The 18,460-nt window shown below is 34.7% G+C and overlaps 2 protein-coding genes across 5 annotated transcripts in view; one reads left to right on the plus strand and one right to left on the minus strand.

The window, feature by feature from the left end:
* LOC127455192 (runt-related transcription factor 2-like) overlaps positions 1-18,460 on the minus strand; it is a 94,783-nt gene that overhangs the window by 65,985 nt on the left and 10,338 nt on the right. The window lies entirely within an intron of this gene.
* Positions 1-18,460, plus strand: part of LOC127455228 (transcription initiation protein SPT3 homolog) — a 160,565-nt gene that overhangs the window by 9,363 nt on the left and 132,742 nt on the right. For all 4 annotated transcript variants that reach the window (XM_051722934.1, XM_051722933.1, XM_051722935.1 and 1 more), the window contains one exon: positions 1,754-1,860. In XM_051722934.1, coding sequence (XP_051578894.1) covers positions 1,754-1,860 — 107 coding nt within the window. Of the gene's footprint in view, positions 1-1,753; positions 1,861-18,460 lie in introns of those variants that run through there.

The raw sequence follows: 18,460 nt of genomic DNA on the forward strand, positions 1-18,460 counted from the left end.
TCTTTCCACTGTGGAACACAAAAGGAGATATTCGACAGAATGTTAGCCTTAGTCACCATTTACATTCACAGAACAGAAAAAAGATGCAGTGAAAGTGAATGGTGACTGAGGCTAACATTCTGCCGAAAGTTACTTGTCTCTCGTATCACTCTGTCCTCTCTTGCTTTTTACATACTAAACATGTCCAAAAATGCATGTACATGTAAAGCATGTAGATTTCTAAAATTTACTTTTTTGTGAGTATAAGATTGAAATTTTAGCATTTATTATCGAATGCTACCAAGATAGGAAAGAAAACATCCTGGTCCAATTTTACTCCAAATCCAAAGAACAAAAACATAAATTAGGCCTATAATTTGCATAAATGCAATGAAGCCTATTTTTAGGGCAATTAAGAAGATTTTTTTTCATCTTTTGTTTTTATATCATTTACACATAAAAAGTGTCCTGAAAATAATGTCATAACACGAAATGTATAATGTTTCTAAATTTAGGCGGCATTTTCTTTGTCAAATATAATGAAATATGTTTTGTATTCAAAAATTCTCATTACCGCAACGTGAAAAAATTATTATTTTTTAATTAGTGTATATTATTTAGTCAAGTATTTTGCTTCCTTGGTATTGCCTTTAATTTTTGGTAATTTGAATAAAAAAATCTTTGTACCACAGTATCTATTTTTGCGGCAATAAGTAAAAAAAGAAAAATAGTTATGTCACGGTAATGAAAATAATCATTGAAAACAATGGAAATAATAGAAGTAAAACATCCGGATGCAGACCTATATTTTGCATATAGGAAACACATTTTACCCTAAATTCTCATTACCACAACGTGAGAAAATGATACATTATTAATTAAAGTGTAAATTATTACGGAATTTACGGAATTATTGTTACGGAAATGAGAATTCGGGGTAAAATATATTTAAATGTTCTGAAAATAATGTCATAATGCAAATTATAAAGTTCCTAAATGTAGGCGGCATTTTATTTATGTAAAATATTATATAATATTTATTTTTTAGATCCAAAGAAACAAATGCATTAGACTTGTTTTAAATTGTGAAATAATTTTCATGTCAGTTACACACATTTTACTCCACAAATTCTCATTACCTCAATGTAAAAAAAAAATTATACATTATTTAAAGTGTAAAGTATTTTACTCCCTTTGTACTGCCTTAAAGTATCACTAGTTATTTATATATATATATATATATATATATATATATATATATATATATATATATATATATAATTTTTTTTTTTTTAATTTTTTATTTGGGGTTAAATATGACCAGGACATTTTCTTGACTGGTTTCGTGAGAATCATCCAGGATTTTTGGTGAAGACTAGATCATTAAACACTTCTCACAGTCCATTTGAACTAAGCGATAATTTATCAACAATAACTTCCCAATTTAACCAGCCTTGCCATTAATGTTAAAAATAGCGGGGTTTTTTTCCATTACACTGTTCAGCATTTCTTGCAGAAATAAAATCTAACAGTCAGTTAAACCTTCATTTCACCACATCCCGCAATCTTTGCACCTTTCTCTGCATTTCAAAGTGTTGTTTGTCATTGATTCAGGTTTAATCTCAACATGTGCCGTGTTTTTCTTGCGTCCTGTCATTGGATGCATGAGGAAGCGTTTTCTTTGTGAAGTGGCTTTATAATTGCTTGTGTTTGATGGGTCACACAGTCATGTGAGTGTTGTGTGAATGCTTTGTGTGTGTTGTGTGTTTAACAGATGAGCAACAGTTCCGCAAGCCCCATGACAGCCGGCAGCAGCAGCGCCACGGCTGGACGCGCATCCGGAAAAGCCACCAGCTTCATCCCAGAGCTCCAGAGCATGATGTGAGTACAGGAAACACTTTCCTCATGTCCTGTCTGAAGTCAGTTACACTACTTGCATGTGTCCCATACCATATGAAAGGTGACTGTGGCAGTACTGTGGTACTTACTAATTATTCACGATACACAAATGATTACACCGTGGTACTTTTTGGATTGGTATCAAATGCCAAATAAATAAATAAATCCATGTTTGTTTTTAGTTGTTTTTTTTTTAAAGAGATGTATAGGACATTAAAATGGTACTATGTCCAAAATAAGCACAATATTACCATTGTACCAAGCCCAAAAAACTATAGTAATAGGTATGGTAAACACGCTAACCTAAATCATCCTCGAACTCTCTTATGTAGTGCTGGAGAATCAGAGTCATTTAAATGAATCGGTTCTTTTGGACAGTTCACATAAATAAACCAATTGCAATAAACGATTCACTTAAATTTACCGTTGGGAACTACAATTGATTTTATTGAGTCGGTTTGTTCGGATGCTTCATGGAATTGGACTAGTTCACGTAAATGATTCACTGATTCATTTGAGCCCCTGCACAGCCTTGAAGGGACCTCTCTAACCTAAACCTTCCTCACGCTCTCATATGTAGCGCTGGGGACTCTGAATCATTTAAGGGAATCGGTTCTTACGGACAGTTCATATAAATGAACCGATTACAATAAACGATTCACTTAAATTTACTGTTGGGAACTACAGTTGATTTTAGTGAGTCGGTTTGTTCGGATGCTTCATGGAATTGTTCACGTAAATGATTCACTGATTCATTTGAGCCCCTGCACAGCCATGAAGGGACCTTTCTAACCTAAACGTTCCTCACGCTCTCATATGTAGCACTGGGGACTCTGAATCATTTAAGGGAATCTGTTCTTTCGGACAGTTCATATAAATGAACCGATTACAATAAACGATTCACTTAAATTTACCGTTGGGAACTACAATTGATTTTAGTGAGTCGGTTTGTTTGGATGCTTCATGGAATTGGACTTGTTCATGTAAATAATTTACTGATTCATTTGAGCCCCTGCGCAGCCTTAAAAGGGACCTCTCTAACCTAAAACCATCTTCAGGCTCTCAAATGTAGCACTGGGGACTCTGAATCATTTAAGGGAATCGGTTCTTTCGGACAGTTCATGTAGATGAGCCAACTACAATAAACGATTCACCTAAATTTACCTCTGGAAAGTACAATTAATTTTAGTATGTCAGATGCTTCATGGAATTGGAAAAGTTCACGTAAATGATTCACTGATTCATTGGAGCCCCTGCGCAGCCTTAAAGGGACCTCGCTTACTTAAACCGTCCTCACGCTCTCATATGTAGCACTGGGGACACCGAATCATTTAAGGGAATCGGTTCTTTTGGACAGTTCATGTAAATGAACTGATTACAATAAACAATTAATAAATTTACCGTTGGGAACTACAATTTGTTTTAGTGAGTCGGTTCATTTGAATGCTTCATGGAATTGGACTAGTTCATGTAAATGATTCACTGATTCATTTGAGCCCCTGCGCAGCCTTAAAGGGACCTCGCTTTCTTTTTGAAGCAATATATTAAGTTAATTCCTGCTGTTTATCGTATATTTTGATATATTTTGACCCACTCTGATGTACGCCAGTGTCTCTACTTATCTTTGTGATTGGGCATCATAACTGATTGTGTCTTCTTCACATGAGGGCAGATTTCCGCCACATCAGAGGTGAGAAATTTTCTGTCTTCCCTTCACCTCAAACCACCCCACCCTTTGAATTATCAAACATGATACATCAGCGAGGTTAATCTTAGCGCAGGCGTCTTGCTGATCACTGCTTTAACAAAGCACTTGTGATGAAAACCATGGCCCTCCAAAGACTGATCTGGATTTGCCATCACTGAGCCGCAGCGAGAGACCGCTTTACGGTTTACTGAAGTTTTAATTAATGCTTATTGTCTCATCTGTCAGATACAAGGGGAGTTTGCTTATTGAAAACCATGTCATCGATTGCATTTCCACAGATATACATTGGCGCACGACTGTATTTTCATTGTTTTTCCATTAGAAATCTTTGTGTAGTTGATCTTGGAATGAGTAATATTAAGTTAAATGTATAACGCAATTGTTCAGGTCTACAAAACTACTTTACTGAAAGCACAAAGTCGTAAAGTAGATTTACATAGTGATCCATCGACTCCTCCAACAGAGCGTTTGTGGTTTGACCTAGTGAGAGAGATTCTTCAGGAAAGCAACAGTGAAATTCATCCTGCTGATCTGCTTTGAATCGCACATGATGTGACCTACAAATTCATGCAAATTGCAAAAACACAGTTTTTTTTTTATTGCTTGTTTACCTCATGTGGATTAAATCGAAACTAAATGTATACAGAGAAATACACGTCATCTTTTGTGAATAATAATAAAAAAAGCTTCCCCTTTTGTTTGGCCGGTAGAAGTAGAGGTGTAAACGTCTTCCCTGCAGTTAAAACTGAAGACAAAATATTGTAAACCATGACAAAGAAATTATATTTTGTATATATATATATATATATATATATATTTATAATATACATAATTTAAATTCAGTACAACACATGCAACATTATCTGTCTGTCTGTCTGTCTATCTGTCTGTCATTCTTTCATTCTGTCGTTCCATATATTTATCTTTCATTCTATCATTCCATCTATCTGTCTGTCCATATGTCTGTCTCTCTGTCTATCTGTATATCTGTCTGTCTATCGTTCTATCATTACATCATTCTGTTTATCTGTCTGTCTGTCTATCTATCTATCTGTCTGTCTGTCTGCCTGTCTATTGTTCTATCATTACATCATTCTGTCTATAGTTCTGTCATTCTGTTTATCTGTCTGTCCATCTGTGTGTCTCTCTGTCTATCTATCTATCTGTCTGTCTGTCTGCCTGTCTATCGTTCTATCATTCTGTTTATCTGTCTGTCCATCTGTCTGTCTCTCTGTCTATCTATCTATCTGTCTGTCTGCCTGTCTATCGTTCTATCATTACATCATTCTGTCTATCGTTCTATCATTCTGTTTATCTGTCTGTCCATCTGTCTGTCTGTCTGTCTGTCTCTCTGCCTGCCTGTCTATCGTTCTGTCATTACATCATTCTGTCTATCGTTCTATCATTCTGTTCATCTGTCCGTCTGTCTGTCTCTCTGTCTCTCTGTCTGTCTGTCTGTCCCTCTATCGTTCTATCATTACATCATTCTGTCTATCGTTCTATCATTCTGTTTATCTGTCTGTCTCTATCTATCTATCTATCTGTCTGTCTGTCTGTCTGTCTGTCTGTCTGTCTTTGTCGTTCTATCATTCTATCTATTGTTCTATCGTTCTGTCTGTCTGTCTGATGGCCAAAATAACAGCTTAAATTATTCCATTTACGTCCTTTTATGAGTAACATCATGTGTTGATTTTTTGTTAATTCGACTTGCGAGTACCTTAGCCCGGTCCTGTTGAATTTCACTTCACATCTCAAACTTCACACAGACGGATTGTTTTATTCTCACAAACTCTTTCTTTGTTGAAAAGAAAAGTACACGACCATACGACTCCATAAAGTGCTTAAGTCTTATATTTTGAAAGACATTTAATTATAGCTTGCAGTCAAAGGCATTTTTGATGGAGACTAAATGGCCTCCAGTTGAAGAGATTCTCTTCCATTTTTGGCAGGCGTTGCGCTCCTTGAAATGATGATATGGATATATTATGTTCCAGTGTAAGCAGTGTCTCTAACAATTTGTTGCATTGATCTGTGTCACTGTACAGCTATTGACGGCGACACATTTTTCATCCTTTTTGTGATCTGCTGAAATTGAAGTGTGAAAATCACAGGCGCCTCTTAGTTAGAGGAAAAAAGCGTCTGGTTTTGAAGTCAGCTGGGATTTTGGGCATGTGTGCGTACTGTAAAACAGGCAGCGTGTGTTTTTGATGCTGTCTGCTTCGGGAATGCCGACTGTCTGGAAAACAGAGGGAATGAAATGTAAAGACAGCTTCCTCTGCGTCCTCGTGCCTTGACTGTCTGCCACCCCGTGCCTTCATGGAGGTCTCTAATTGACATCACTTGTACTTATAAATGACAGGAAGTTCTGTGGTTCACGAGAGAGGCAATGGAGCTGCAGTGTGTGCCTCTTAAAATTAAAAGGAGTCTACCGTTGAATTTTCTTAATCATGTACAGTAAATAAGTCTATCTGAAGACATTTTTGTGCTTTTTGTCATCTTAAAGTTGAAGTTTGTAATTGTTTGGTTTATTATTAATTGTTATGTTTATTGTCAGTATTTAAATACTTCAAATATAATCTGCCATTTAACTCGTAATTTGTGTGAAAGTGAATAAAAGTCATTGTTGTTGTAGTGCATCTAGTGTTCATTTCACCAGGAAACTGATGCGATGTGGACAACGAGCAATGTAATTTTTCATTTTTTTTAAATATAGGCTATAGGAACGTCGTTCTATGAGGACCTGGTTGTGTTTTTGAACACAAAATTATATTCCAGTTTTGTCTACCTCTGTCATTTGTTGAACAGATTTCTTAAAAATGACAACATGACCGAGATTACAGTGTGGTCAGGTAAAGGTGATGTCTGCAGTGGTTGGAAACTAAATTACACCTTTGCTTGAATTGCATTCGTGAAAACATATTGTTTGGTTGTGGTTCTGAAAACAGTGGCAACAATCATGACCACAGTGGTGTTTTTTAAAATTAAATGAGTACCCTTACATGTTACTAATTTGATATTTGACAGTAAATGGCCCAGTGATGTGTACAATGACAGACAGTTGTCAGATATGTCATCCTAACTTTGTCTGCCTCCGTTTTCAGTTTCCTAAGTATGCGGTTATGGAAAGCGTTTTTCAATCTTGGTCTTCGTTTACCTCATTTACCCTCCGAAAAGAGTAAATGTAGTGAAATTAATGTGTTTTCAGACAACAGCTAATTAGTGTTGACATGACCTTACAGCCAGATTATACCCAAATGAAACAGAATTGAATCAAATCGTATCGAAATCAGAATCAAATCCAGAGCTTGTGAATCAGAATCGAATCAAATCTATAAATCTCTATTGATACCCAGCCCTTGATCTAAGGCGTTCTAAATTACGAATGGCACAATGATACAGTTTACTGTTAAATGCTTCCAATAATTCAGTCGTGTTATAATCCAGTTCACTTTTAAAAGGTGCTTGCTTTAAAGTGATTTGGAAATTTCCATGGTACATTAATAGTGTTCTAAAGATAATAAAGATGGTTTAATTTGGCCAACGTTCTGCTTTTCTACTCTTCATCCTTTACCCTGAAATTCTTGTCCAACTCAAATACATTTATTGTCCTTCTCTAAAATAAGCAGTGTGTTTGATGGATGATTTTATAGTGAAAAAACAAAAGTTTCGGACGCTCAATGCCACTGTTGTGAGAATTATAGCACATCATTTCAGTTTAGATCCCACAAAATGGACTGAAATGTTATTATATGTTGACTGTCAGTTCATACTTGATTAATAGGTTCTAAAAATGATCAAAATTGTTAATAGCAAATAAAGCATCCTTAAGGGGTATTAAAAATGCAATTTATTCAAAGACAACGTTGACTAATCAAAATTGGCCGAGTTTACTTCTGTAATAACGTTTCTAATTTAGCTTACTTTTTCAGTGTATGTTATTCTAAATGGAAAATATTATCGTTTTTTAGAATATGTCGCCATTGTCTGCCCATTAAATCACTTTATGAAAATGTAATGTGTTAAATGCCATTTCATAACATTTATAACATTATCATGAGACTCGAACAAAAAGTCCATTGGCATCTTGATTTGCGATCTACTATAAACCAAATAATTTGTTAGACTTTATAATAACTACACTGTAGAGTATTTGTAAAGCATTAGTTTATAGTTAATTCATTATATATAAACTGTTGTTCCTGCATTGTAAATACATTAATAGAGTATATACAAATTTACTGTAGCAAACAATTTATTATTGTTTAGTAAGTTTATATGTAAGCAGCTTGATAATTGTTTTCCATTTCCATCCTTATTAAACAACTTTGAAGTGTAATAGATCCTTAATAAATGCTTTATTAGACATGTATAGTTCTCACTTTAGGTCACGCAAAATACTTAGCTAGCAATTAGTCAGTGCTTTATTACGACTTTTATTAAGCATTAATGCTGCAATAGTAAGCATTCCTGAAACAGTAATAACACATTAATTGAGCACAAATGTAAATACAATTCATTATATATATAAATGTATATATAACTTCTTAATTAACTATGCATTTACATTTTATTTGTGTTTTATTTGGCATATATAGGCTCACTTTAGATTAGGTCACGCAAAATACTTAGCTAGCAATTAGTCAGTGCTTTATTACGACTTTTATTAAGCATTAATGCTGCAATAGTAAGCGTTCCTGAAACAGTAATAACACATTAATTGAGCACAAATGTAAATACAATTCATTATATATATAAATGTATATATAACTTCTTAATTAACTATGCATTTACGTTTTATTTGTGTTTTATTTGGCATATATAGGCTCACTTTAGATTAGGTCACGCAAAATACTTAGCTAGCAATTAGTCAGTGCTTTATTACGACTTTTATTAAGCATTAATTGCTGTAATAGTAAGCGTTCCTAAAACAGTAATAAACACATTTATTAAGCACAAATGTATATCCAATTAATTACATATATAAATGTATGTATAACTTCTTAATTAACTATACACTTACGTATTATTTATGTTTTATTAGGCATATATATGCTCACTTTAGATTAGGTCATGCAAAATACTTAGCTAACTATTAGTCAGTGCTTTATTACGATTTTATTAAGCATTAATTGCTGTAATAGTAAGCGTTCCTAAAACAGTAATAACACATTAATTATGCCCAAATGTATCCAATTCATTACATATTTAAATGTACATGTAACTTTTTAATTTACTATGCATTTACGCCTTCTTAATGTTCTCATAAACACTTCTTTACCACTGGTTTGCAACAGCTGAAATACACTGATTATGTATGATTAACAAGTGATTTACTAAGGATAAAAAACATAATAAACCGCTTGTTATTTAACAATATTAAATAGTTTGCTACAGTGAATATAAATGAAAAAAAAATACTATTTTCATATTACTGAATTAACAGTGTAGGAACAATAATCTATAAATGATCAATTAACTATAAATGAATGCTTTTCAAATACTTTATACTGTGTAGTTATTATCAAGTGTTACCCAAAAAATACACAAAGTTGGCAAAAACAAATGGTAAGATACTCGTTGAATTCACTGAGTGCAGTTTAGAGTCTCCCAGAATGCAACATTTGTCTATCTTTGCTAATGATTCTTCGGTCAACAGGTGAGCAGTCAGTCTTTTATCTGAACTCACATTCAGTGTGGATTTTATCATGGCAGAAGCCATTCCTATAGAGATACACTCGGATTGATTGCCTTTAACTGTTGCTGACTTCAAGCGTATCATGGCCTGCAGTTGTAATCTGATCAAAGTGGGTTTTAAAGTGAGCTCTTTGTGAACTCTGGGGTTCATCACCGCCATGGTGCCAATTGTGTGAAATTCTTCTGTTCGAATGATTTGAAATTGCATTTTTGTGGCATCAGAACTTTCAGACTAACATAGTCCATATTACTTACATTGGCAAAGTCTACACAACTTTATTGAAAATACCTGGAGCTATAATTTAGCTTCTGTTGCTTTTCTCTTGGGGGATGTAAAATGTAGTACCCATACTATTTTGCCACATTTATTTGTGGCGTAGTGTTAATACTACGTTATTTGTGTACTTAGACAAAACCCACACTAGCATTCTTGTGGGTTACAAGTTCTGTTTAGCTTCAAGAACAATATGCTGAGAGCTGGAAATGACAACTGGATCCAAATTGCACTGTTATGATTAAAATATGGAAATATATTGGCATAGAAAAACAAAGTGGATCAAGACAAAATGTAATCCCAGCAAATTTCACCACTTTTTTGGGGCAGCCTGGAGAAAAATTTCTGACTGTTCTTTAACAACTATTAATTTGACTATAATTATTTTACAATACAGAACTAATGACGTAAATACTGAAGTGAGACACCAGAGAGCTTATAACTAGGGATAGACATTACATCTGCCAAGTCGATTAATCAGTCAACATTTGATTTGAGATTTTGAGATTATTGGGACGGTCAATAACAGTGCAAGTTTAGTCGATTAACAGAATTGATGATTACCGAAGTCTACGGATAATTTTAAAAACAATTGATTTTCAGAACATTTTGTGTCAAATAGGGGGTTAAATTCTTTAAATTCAGCAATTTTGTGTACATATTATTTTGTATTATACTGTATATATCACCATCATATCTGTAGATATCAGTATCAGCATCGGACATTAAAAAGCCCATTTTTGTTGATCCCACCTTCTAACACTGTAAGAACCTTAGATTAAACCCGCAGGGTGTCTGTACTTTTTTTTTTTTTGGAGAGACATGACACTTATCACTATATTTGTGTTGTTTAATTAAATATGACGTAAAAGTGTTTTTGCCTCTCAATCTGTAATTAGTGGCTAAGACCAGAGAACGGAACGGCCCATGAGCAGTTTGTTTATGATGCCTGTACATCAAATGAGTTGAGCCCTTCCCTACAATATGCTTAAGTTTTATTACACACTAGCTTATTGCTTTTCTCGGCAATGTGTGAATGCACATTTATACACAAACCACCATCACTTCCAGTGTGTGCAATCTAATTGTTACTATAGGGAATTATGACATTTTAAAATGTTTTATATTTATGTGTCTCATTAAATGCGACATGTAATTTTTTGAATGTTAAAGTACTTCTATCCCAGCTTAATATACCGAAATAACAGTGTCAGAAATTTTACATTACACTTTTACATTGAGAGGCAATATTTGACCTGTGGATTTGATCTGTTTATGTCAATTTAATCAGTCCATTAATACAAATTCTCAAGATTGAGAATGTATTACTTTTCACCCTATGATTTAATTCAACATCAACTCAAAATTGTATGCCACAATATGTATAACCAGGACTATAATAGCATATTAAGAACTATATCAGATGTTACTTTTAAAAAAAGAATTACGAGGACATTTTTTGCCCCAACATTTTGAATTTCGGGGTAATTTTGTCATTTTTGGTGGCATTTTTGCCCTGAGGCCCCCTCAGTTTCTGACCCTGCGAGATAACCAATAATATACCGGAATAATCCATTCATATGTTTAGGGTACACATCACAAAAATGTTCTTTTTATGACAAACAATTAACAATGTATTTTAAAGCATTTATTAATCTTGGTAAATGTTCATTTATAAAAATACAATTGTTCATTGTTATTTTGGTAGTTCATAGTGCATGTAGTGCACGATCAGCACTGGTGCCCCCCAGGGAAGTGTGCTCTCCCCACTACTCTTCTCCCTGTATACCAATGACTGTCCCGCCAAGGACCCCTCTGTCAAGCTCCTGAAGTTTGCAGATGACACTACTGTCATCAGCCTCATCTAAGATGACGATGAGTCTGCATACAGAAGGGAAGTTGAATGACTGGCTCACTGGTGCAGTCAAAACAACCTTAATAACACGTTCAAAACAGTGGAGATGAATGTGGACTTTAGGAGGAACACCCCAACACTGACCCCCCTCACCATTCTGGCTCTACCATCTCACAGGACTTGAAGTGGGAGACCCACATTGACTCCACTGTGAAAAAGGAGACACTTAAAACTACCCCACTGAGCACTAATTACGTGCAATACACAGCTTAGTATAATAAATATATATAGTTTATTGTTAAAAATACCAATAACATTTATATAAAATAGATTAGAATAGAAAGTAGTGATATCACCTACCCAAAAAGTACCATGGTGTTACCATGTTTTTGGTTTTAGACATGGTACCATAGTAGTGTCATGGTATTGTTTGAAAGTACTTTGGATAACCATGTAAATACGATAACTATAATCAATGTACCATGGCATTACCATCATATACCATCACTGTTCCATGGTACCTTTACAGTACTTACTTTTTTATAAGGCATTGATTAGCCATTACTTTTTCATAGCTGATTTAATGCCAAAATGCTAAAAGCATATTTTTATTTATTTTTCTCAGTTGTGATATACAGTTTCATTATGTGGATCAAATGATATCAGAGAAAAAAATCACAATTATATTTTGGGATGCACCGATGTATCGGCTGCCAGTATTTTCTGGCCAATTATTGACCAAATTAAAACCATCGGCATATCGGTAATAAGCATGAAAAAGCTGAAATGAAAAACCGATAGTTGATTTATAATTAATTAATAACACACTTTGTAAAAACTTTGTGAATTTAAAATGCCCAATCCAGAAATAATAATAACCACAATATGTAGAAAGATTGGCACTCCTAAGAACATATAATATTTACTTTTTATTCTTTCTCGTTGTCACGTTGATGTGGAAAAAACGCCATAAATGGATGTGACCGTTGTGAAAGCGGCACTTAACTATAGGCTACATGATGAGGAAAACCATTAAAAATGCTTCGAAACCAGCAGACTTTGACTTCTGAGATGTCGGAAATTTTATATATTGGAAATTATTTATTGTTAGAATAGTAAAAAACTTTTATTTTTTACCACTTTGTAAATTTTTTTAAGCATTCCCAATTAAAACAGCGATCTGATGACAAAATAACGCAAGTGGCAAAATATCCATATCGGCCTATAGTTATTTGTTCAAATCGGTATCAGCCCAAATGTTCATATCAGTGCATCCCTAATCATATTTTATATTTGGGAAAAAGTTGCTCATGGAAAAGCCATTTATGTGCCTTTGTGGGAGCTTAATGAGCCCGAGTGAATGTAGCGCTTTAATTCACCCCAGCAATTAGGTAAATGTCAGCCACTCACTGTAATTAAATACGCAATTAAAGTTCAGAATTGTCGGGAAGTGTTACGTGCCATTGCCAAGCAGTACAGCCCACTGTCCTTCCGTGGCGTTTTGTCCAGTTAACTAACCCCGTTTACAGCGATCTGCACAGGACCTTGGTGAAACCATGTGCCGCTCAGGCGGTTGACTAGCAACCTGTAGGCATTTGTCTGGTTCAGGCCGCTGTCTCCGAGGCTACGGCCTGTATAAAACCCTCTTTGCTTTCAAGGCCCCTCGAATGTTTTCGTAAACTTGGATGGAGACGAGACGCATTGGAAGCAAACAGAAGTAATGAGCTGGCACACAGAGTCTCTGGTTAAGCAGACTGTAATTTGGGGACTGAAAAGAGCCTCTCATCACTATTGAGTATTTGTTTACCACAGTTTAACTCTAGTGTTTCCGCTGAGAGAGAGAGAGAGAGAGAGAGGCGCTCTGTGAAAGACACTTTAACTATTGCTGTTCTGATGTTTGCCATGATGGCCTTAAAATGACCATATACTCCTGTGCATATATTGACTGAGTCCACATTGACGATCCAGGATTTAAAATCTAATTTAAACCTGGAAAACAGAACTGGATTAAATGAGAGAAATGTGAAATAGAAGTGGCATCAGTGGCATCAGACTCTTGGACTAAACTGAACTTCATTATTCTTTGAATTAAACATATGTACTATACATTTTGTCACTGTATTGGTTCAGATACAAAACCTGTCTAAGGCCACGTCCATTTGAAAACGCATTAATCTCTTTTATTTCAATTGTTTTCCTATGTAAACCTGTGCATCTAGTGGACGTCTTTGACCGTTGCGTCATGTTTTTTCAGCATCTCGTGCAGTAGTGGTGTTTTTTTTGGATGCCATGTCAGGTTACAAAGAACTTCAACTGTTAAAAACATTCAAGCTTTTTTTGTGTGTGAACTGCGTCTTATGTGCGTCATACAAATAGCGAGTGCTCTTCACATGAAATGCACGGTACACTCGACTCTTTCCAATGTAGTTTGGCATTTTTGTGATGCTAAGCTGATGACTTGAAACTCCTGGAAGTATAAAAAATATGTAGCACAAGCTAAATAAATTGGACAAGTTATAGATACTTTTGTGTATGGGTATTTCTTCTGGCTCTTTTAGCACCGTGGATTTTTAGAAAGTAAAGTCTCGTTAAAATAATTTTTACACTCTCGCTTAATTTTTTAATTTGACAGTGTATGTACATGCATAACTGGAGATTTATGTAATTTTTTCTGAAAGTCATGAAAATTCTCACCACAGTGGCTCAGAGCACATCTCAAATTCTGTATTGTGTTTAATATAATTCTGTGCTGGAAATGATGCTGATGCAAAATGACATTTTTAAAGTTATTTTAGTTTTTTTTTTTTTTTTAAATTAAATATCCGACTCCCTTGCCTTGCTAAGGCTAATTTCATAGCTAACTATTTATGTATCCTAAATAGACACAATTAAATAATATTTTCACACGTTTTGCATAATTTGGCAAAATTATAGCTTGATTGGAAATGACACTTAGTAGAGCTGCATGAGTCTGGATAAATTGAGAATCACGATTTTTTTGCTTAGAATAAAGATCATGATTCTCTCACGATTCTAAAGAAAAATGCTTATTTTAGTGATTTACAAAATCTGGACATGTAAACAAAGTAACATGTAATTTACTAGAGGTTATGAAAAATTGCAATAAAATTGTAAATCAAATATATACATGTAAATGTCCTAAGTCCACAAGAGGGTGCAACGAATACATTATTATTGAAAAAACAAAAACAAATCCTTTTAAAATACTGCATTAAAAAAACTGTTTCTAACATGCTAAGTAAAAAGCAAAACGAGCAGAAAAAAAGCTTCATTAACAGTTCTATGTTAACTTTGTGTTGCGCTGGCAAGCAAATATACAATAAAACACTGTTATTTTACAAAAGTTTTTTTTTTAAAGTAAATATAAAACAATGAGGCCTTCAGTGTTTCTCTTGTAAAACTTGCTTCAAGCTTGTAAAGGAATTAAATAGAGAACAGAGTAAACAATGCTTTAAGTTTTTCAGCAACAGCAGCAATTATACATTAAAAAAAAAAATTATAATATACAACATTAAAAAAAAATTAAAAAAATTATTTAATGCAAAATGAAACTACTTAAATATTTGACACTCTTTACTGTATATTTATTAGATGTACATTAATACTGATTTGATGCAGTAAGAATGCATGAATGCCTATAATAGACAGCATGCAGCTTTTATAATTCCTTACATTTATATAGCGCTTTTCTAGGCACTCAAAGCACTTTACATAGTATAGGGGGAATCTCCTCAACCACCACCAGTGTGCAGCATCCACCTGGAAGATGCAACGGCAGCCATAGTGCACCAGTACGCTCACCACACACCAGCTATTGGTGGAGAGGACAGAATAGAGTGATTCAGCCAATTAATGGATGGGGATATATATACAGTATAATGGATGTATACATTTAGACATCGCACAGATCTAAAATTTGGAAGAATTTGTCCCGTCTACTTATACATTAACGACTGTGTTTACATGAATATCGCCTGAAGAGGGGTATTTTGATTAAAAACAGCGCAAAGTTTCGCACAGGTGTGCTGCATTCATCACAAGACACAAGCATGTGGGCAGACACACGCATGTGGGCGTTTGAGAGCAGCTGTGATCAAACAGCGCATGGTTAGCGAATTTAGTCAGATCTGGGTAATGCCGGTATTTTTTTTTAGCATCGGTCGGTGGCTATTCAAATATTGAACTGAACAGAGATTCCGTCACACTCCTAGATAACTGGCTGCACCCTGCAGGTGTAAACCAATGTGACAAACGTATTTGGCCATTGTGTTTTAGTTTATTCAGCGTCTCGTGCAGGAGCGCTGTGTTTTGTAGATGCCATATAAAGTTTATCAACATTTGAATTTCAAATTGAAATTTGACCGCCTTACAAAGGCATGCCACGTGGCAGAATCGTTGTCATTTAGAAATGAGATCGCGTGGGTGTCTGAATCGAGATCGCGATCTTTTAACGATGAATTGTGCTGATCTAACACCCAGTGCTCTTCACTGACACTTTTGTCCACTTGGTTAACAAGTACGCTAACTTTTGAAATTTTATTAGGTTTGGTGTGGTGAAAATGTCGTAATTGTTGAAAAATTGATAAAAATGTATTAAAATAATTTTCACACAATAAACATTGAAATACTGATAAACATGTAATAATTTGTATTTTTATAATGGATTTTTATAGTTTAATTTTAGAATTCAAGGACAAGGCTAAAACAGTAGAATCTATACATTAAAGGCATTTGAAAAGTACCAAAAATAAATGATGAAGGCCTGGTAAAAAGTTTCCAATTCAGTTTTAATGTGACCTTCATATAAATAAAAAAATACAACGCTTGAAATCTGTCTGTTTTCATAAAAAGCAAGAACTTGACAAACCTGTATTTGATTAAATTGTAGGTAATACAGACATTTCTCTTACTTATATCTGCCATATTATATTTGTAATTTTTATTTTCATAATCTCATTCCATGCATTATGAACTGTAATTTGACTAAAAGAGCGCATCTTAAAAGACAACATAATCATGCTGCCTACCTTTTTGTAACAGCTCGCTTGTATGTAACTTTAAAATGTTTTCTTCGTAGGCAGCTCACTAGGTTTTGGAACAGAGCCTTAGGCTTTGTTCTGCCTTTTAAGCGCAAACAGTGACCAGAACAGAAAGGTAGAATCAACAAACATCCCATGCAACACTGATTAAATTCGACCACTAGATCTGATGGTGCATATTTGTAACTTTCTTTTAATCTTTCAAAGTTGCTGACAACAGTAAATTAAAGAACAATATCCTCTGGAAGGCCTTATTTACTTGTGCTTCATAATGAACTCCCAACATAACAGTGCCAGTAAGGCGGCTGTATTCTCGCTCATTGTGTCTTGCAATCCTTCTGGGAACAGGCACAGAACAATAGAAGGATTCCTGAATCATGCGCTTTAAAGTCACAAGGAAAAACTAGGATCTATAGATTCTTTGTTTTCGTCTTTGTTGAGGTTTAACGAATACCGGACTGCAGAAATGCAACACCGTTAATGATCGATTGCTTGATGTGTGCAAAACAACATATCAATGCAGATATTCCTTTATGTTTCACAACCATCTTATCAAAAGCATACATTGAGGAATCGCTTAGTTTAAAGCATGCTTTCCATTGAAGAACAATCGTTTTACTATTCAGTCATATGTCTTCTACTTTTTCGAACTAGGACGAGACAACAACCTTGTTTGGATATAAATAGAGAAACTGTTCACTCCTGTTCCTGAAGTTTAGCATAAATATTTAAGCATCTTCAATTTACCTTCGCCAAGAATTGTTCGTACATTTACATCTCTGTTTATGCATAGTCTCGATCTTTTCCCGTAGTTTCTTCTCACATTAATTGTAGCTCAGTTTATTCTGGACCCAAAAGAATCATGTTTATTAATAAGAAGCCTTGTTAATATTTAGACGTCGTGAGAGCGTTAAGAGAAATCTTTGTTGTCTTTGTCAGCAAATTGACAGCGATTGTGCTTAAACTCGGAGAAGCTTTTCTCTTCGCTTTCAGACCTCTCCAAGTGTATCAAACTCTAGCATCTTATGAGATTCGCCTTTGGATGTCTAATACATATTTAATAGCTGAGGAGGAGCGGTTTAATAGACAGTGTCAACCTCGGTGAGGGAGTCTGTCTGATTAATTTTACATAAGCTCTGGCCTTTAAACTCCTCAGAGTGGCTGTTATATCCCCAAAGGATTTGGCGATATACCCAAAACACCTTTTACAAGTAGTTGTGCGCTCAACGTGAACACACGAGACAATGAAACAGGAGCCATGATGTCTAGTTCAGTAACTGTAGCAGCGTGATGCATGCCGTCAGAGGTTGAGTCAACAGCCTTTCCAATCACAAAAACAGTGTTGTTGACGGCACGCTCAGTTGTGGGGTTAATTCTTAATGACTGTTTTTCTCTTTGGATCTTCAACCTGCCACATGGTTTGAGTCTCAAATGTTTCAAAGAGTCTTTCTTGGTGCATTTACGCCAAATTGATAATTGCTAATTGATTTAATTTAGGGTGTGTGGTGCTGTCAGGAATGTACAGTTCATGAAATCCATTAACCAAGTGGTTTTTAACTGGTGGGTCATGTCCCAAAAAATGATCGTAGATCTTTTCTGAAATGGTTGCGTACAGCGGGGGGAAAAATGATTAATGCAGATAATAAAATGCATCAAACCATATAATCATGCATAGTGAGGATAGTTAAATATACTGTATATGTGCTTATCAACTTTTAAAAAGGAGGAGAAAATGCTTCCCATAGTTACATGGGTGTTCTGTATCTTCAACTTCTTTTTTTGCAAAAATGAACAGAATTCAACCTTTTTAATTTTGTTATATGAAGGTCTCATTAAACTGATTTGGATACTTTTTACCAGGCCTTCATCATTTATTTTTGGTACTTTTAAAAAGCCTTTTATGTGTAAATTGTTCTGTTTTATCCTTGTTCCAGACCAAGACTTTCAATATGAAATTATGAAAATCCATTAGATAAATAAAAATTATTACA

This window comes from Myxocyprinus asiaticus, chromosome 17, assembly GCF_019703515.2.
Source record: "Myxocyprinus asiaticus isolate MX2 ecotype Aquarium Trade chromosome 17, UBuf_Myxa_2, whole genome shotgun sequence".
Lineage (NCBI taxonomy): Eukaryota > Metazoa > Chordata > Actinopteri > Cypriniformes > Catostomidae > Myxocyprinus > Myxocyprinus asiaticus.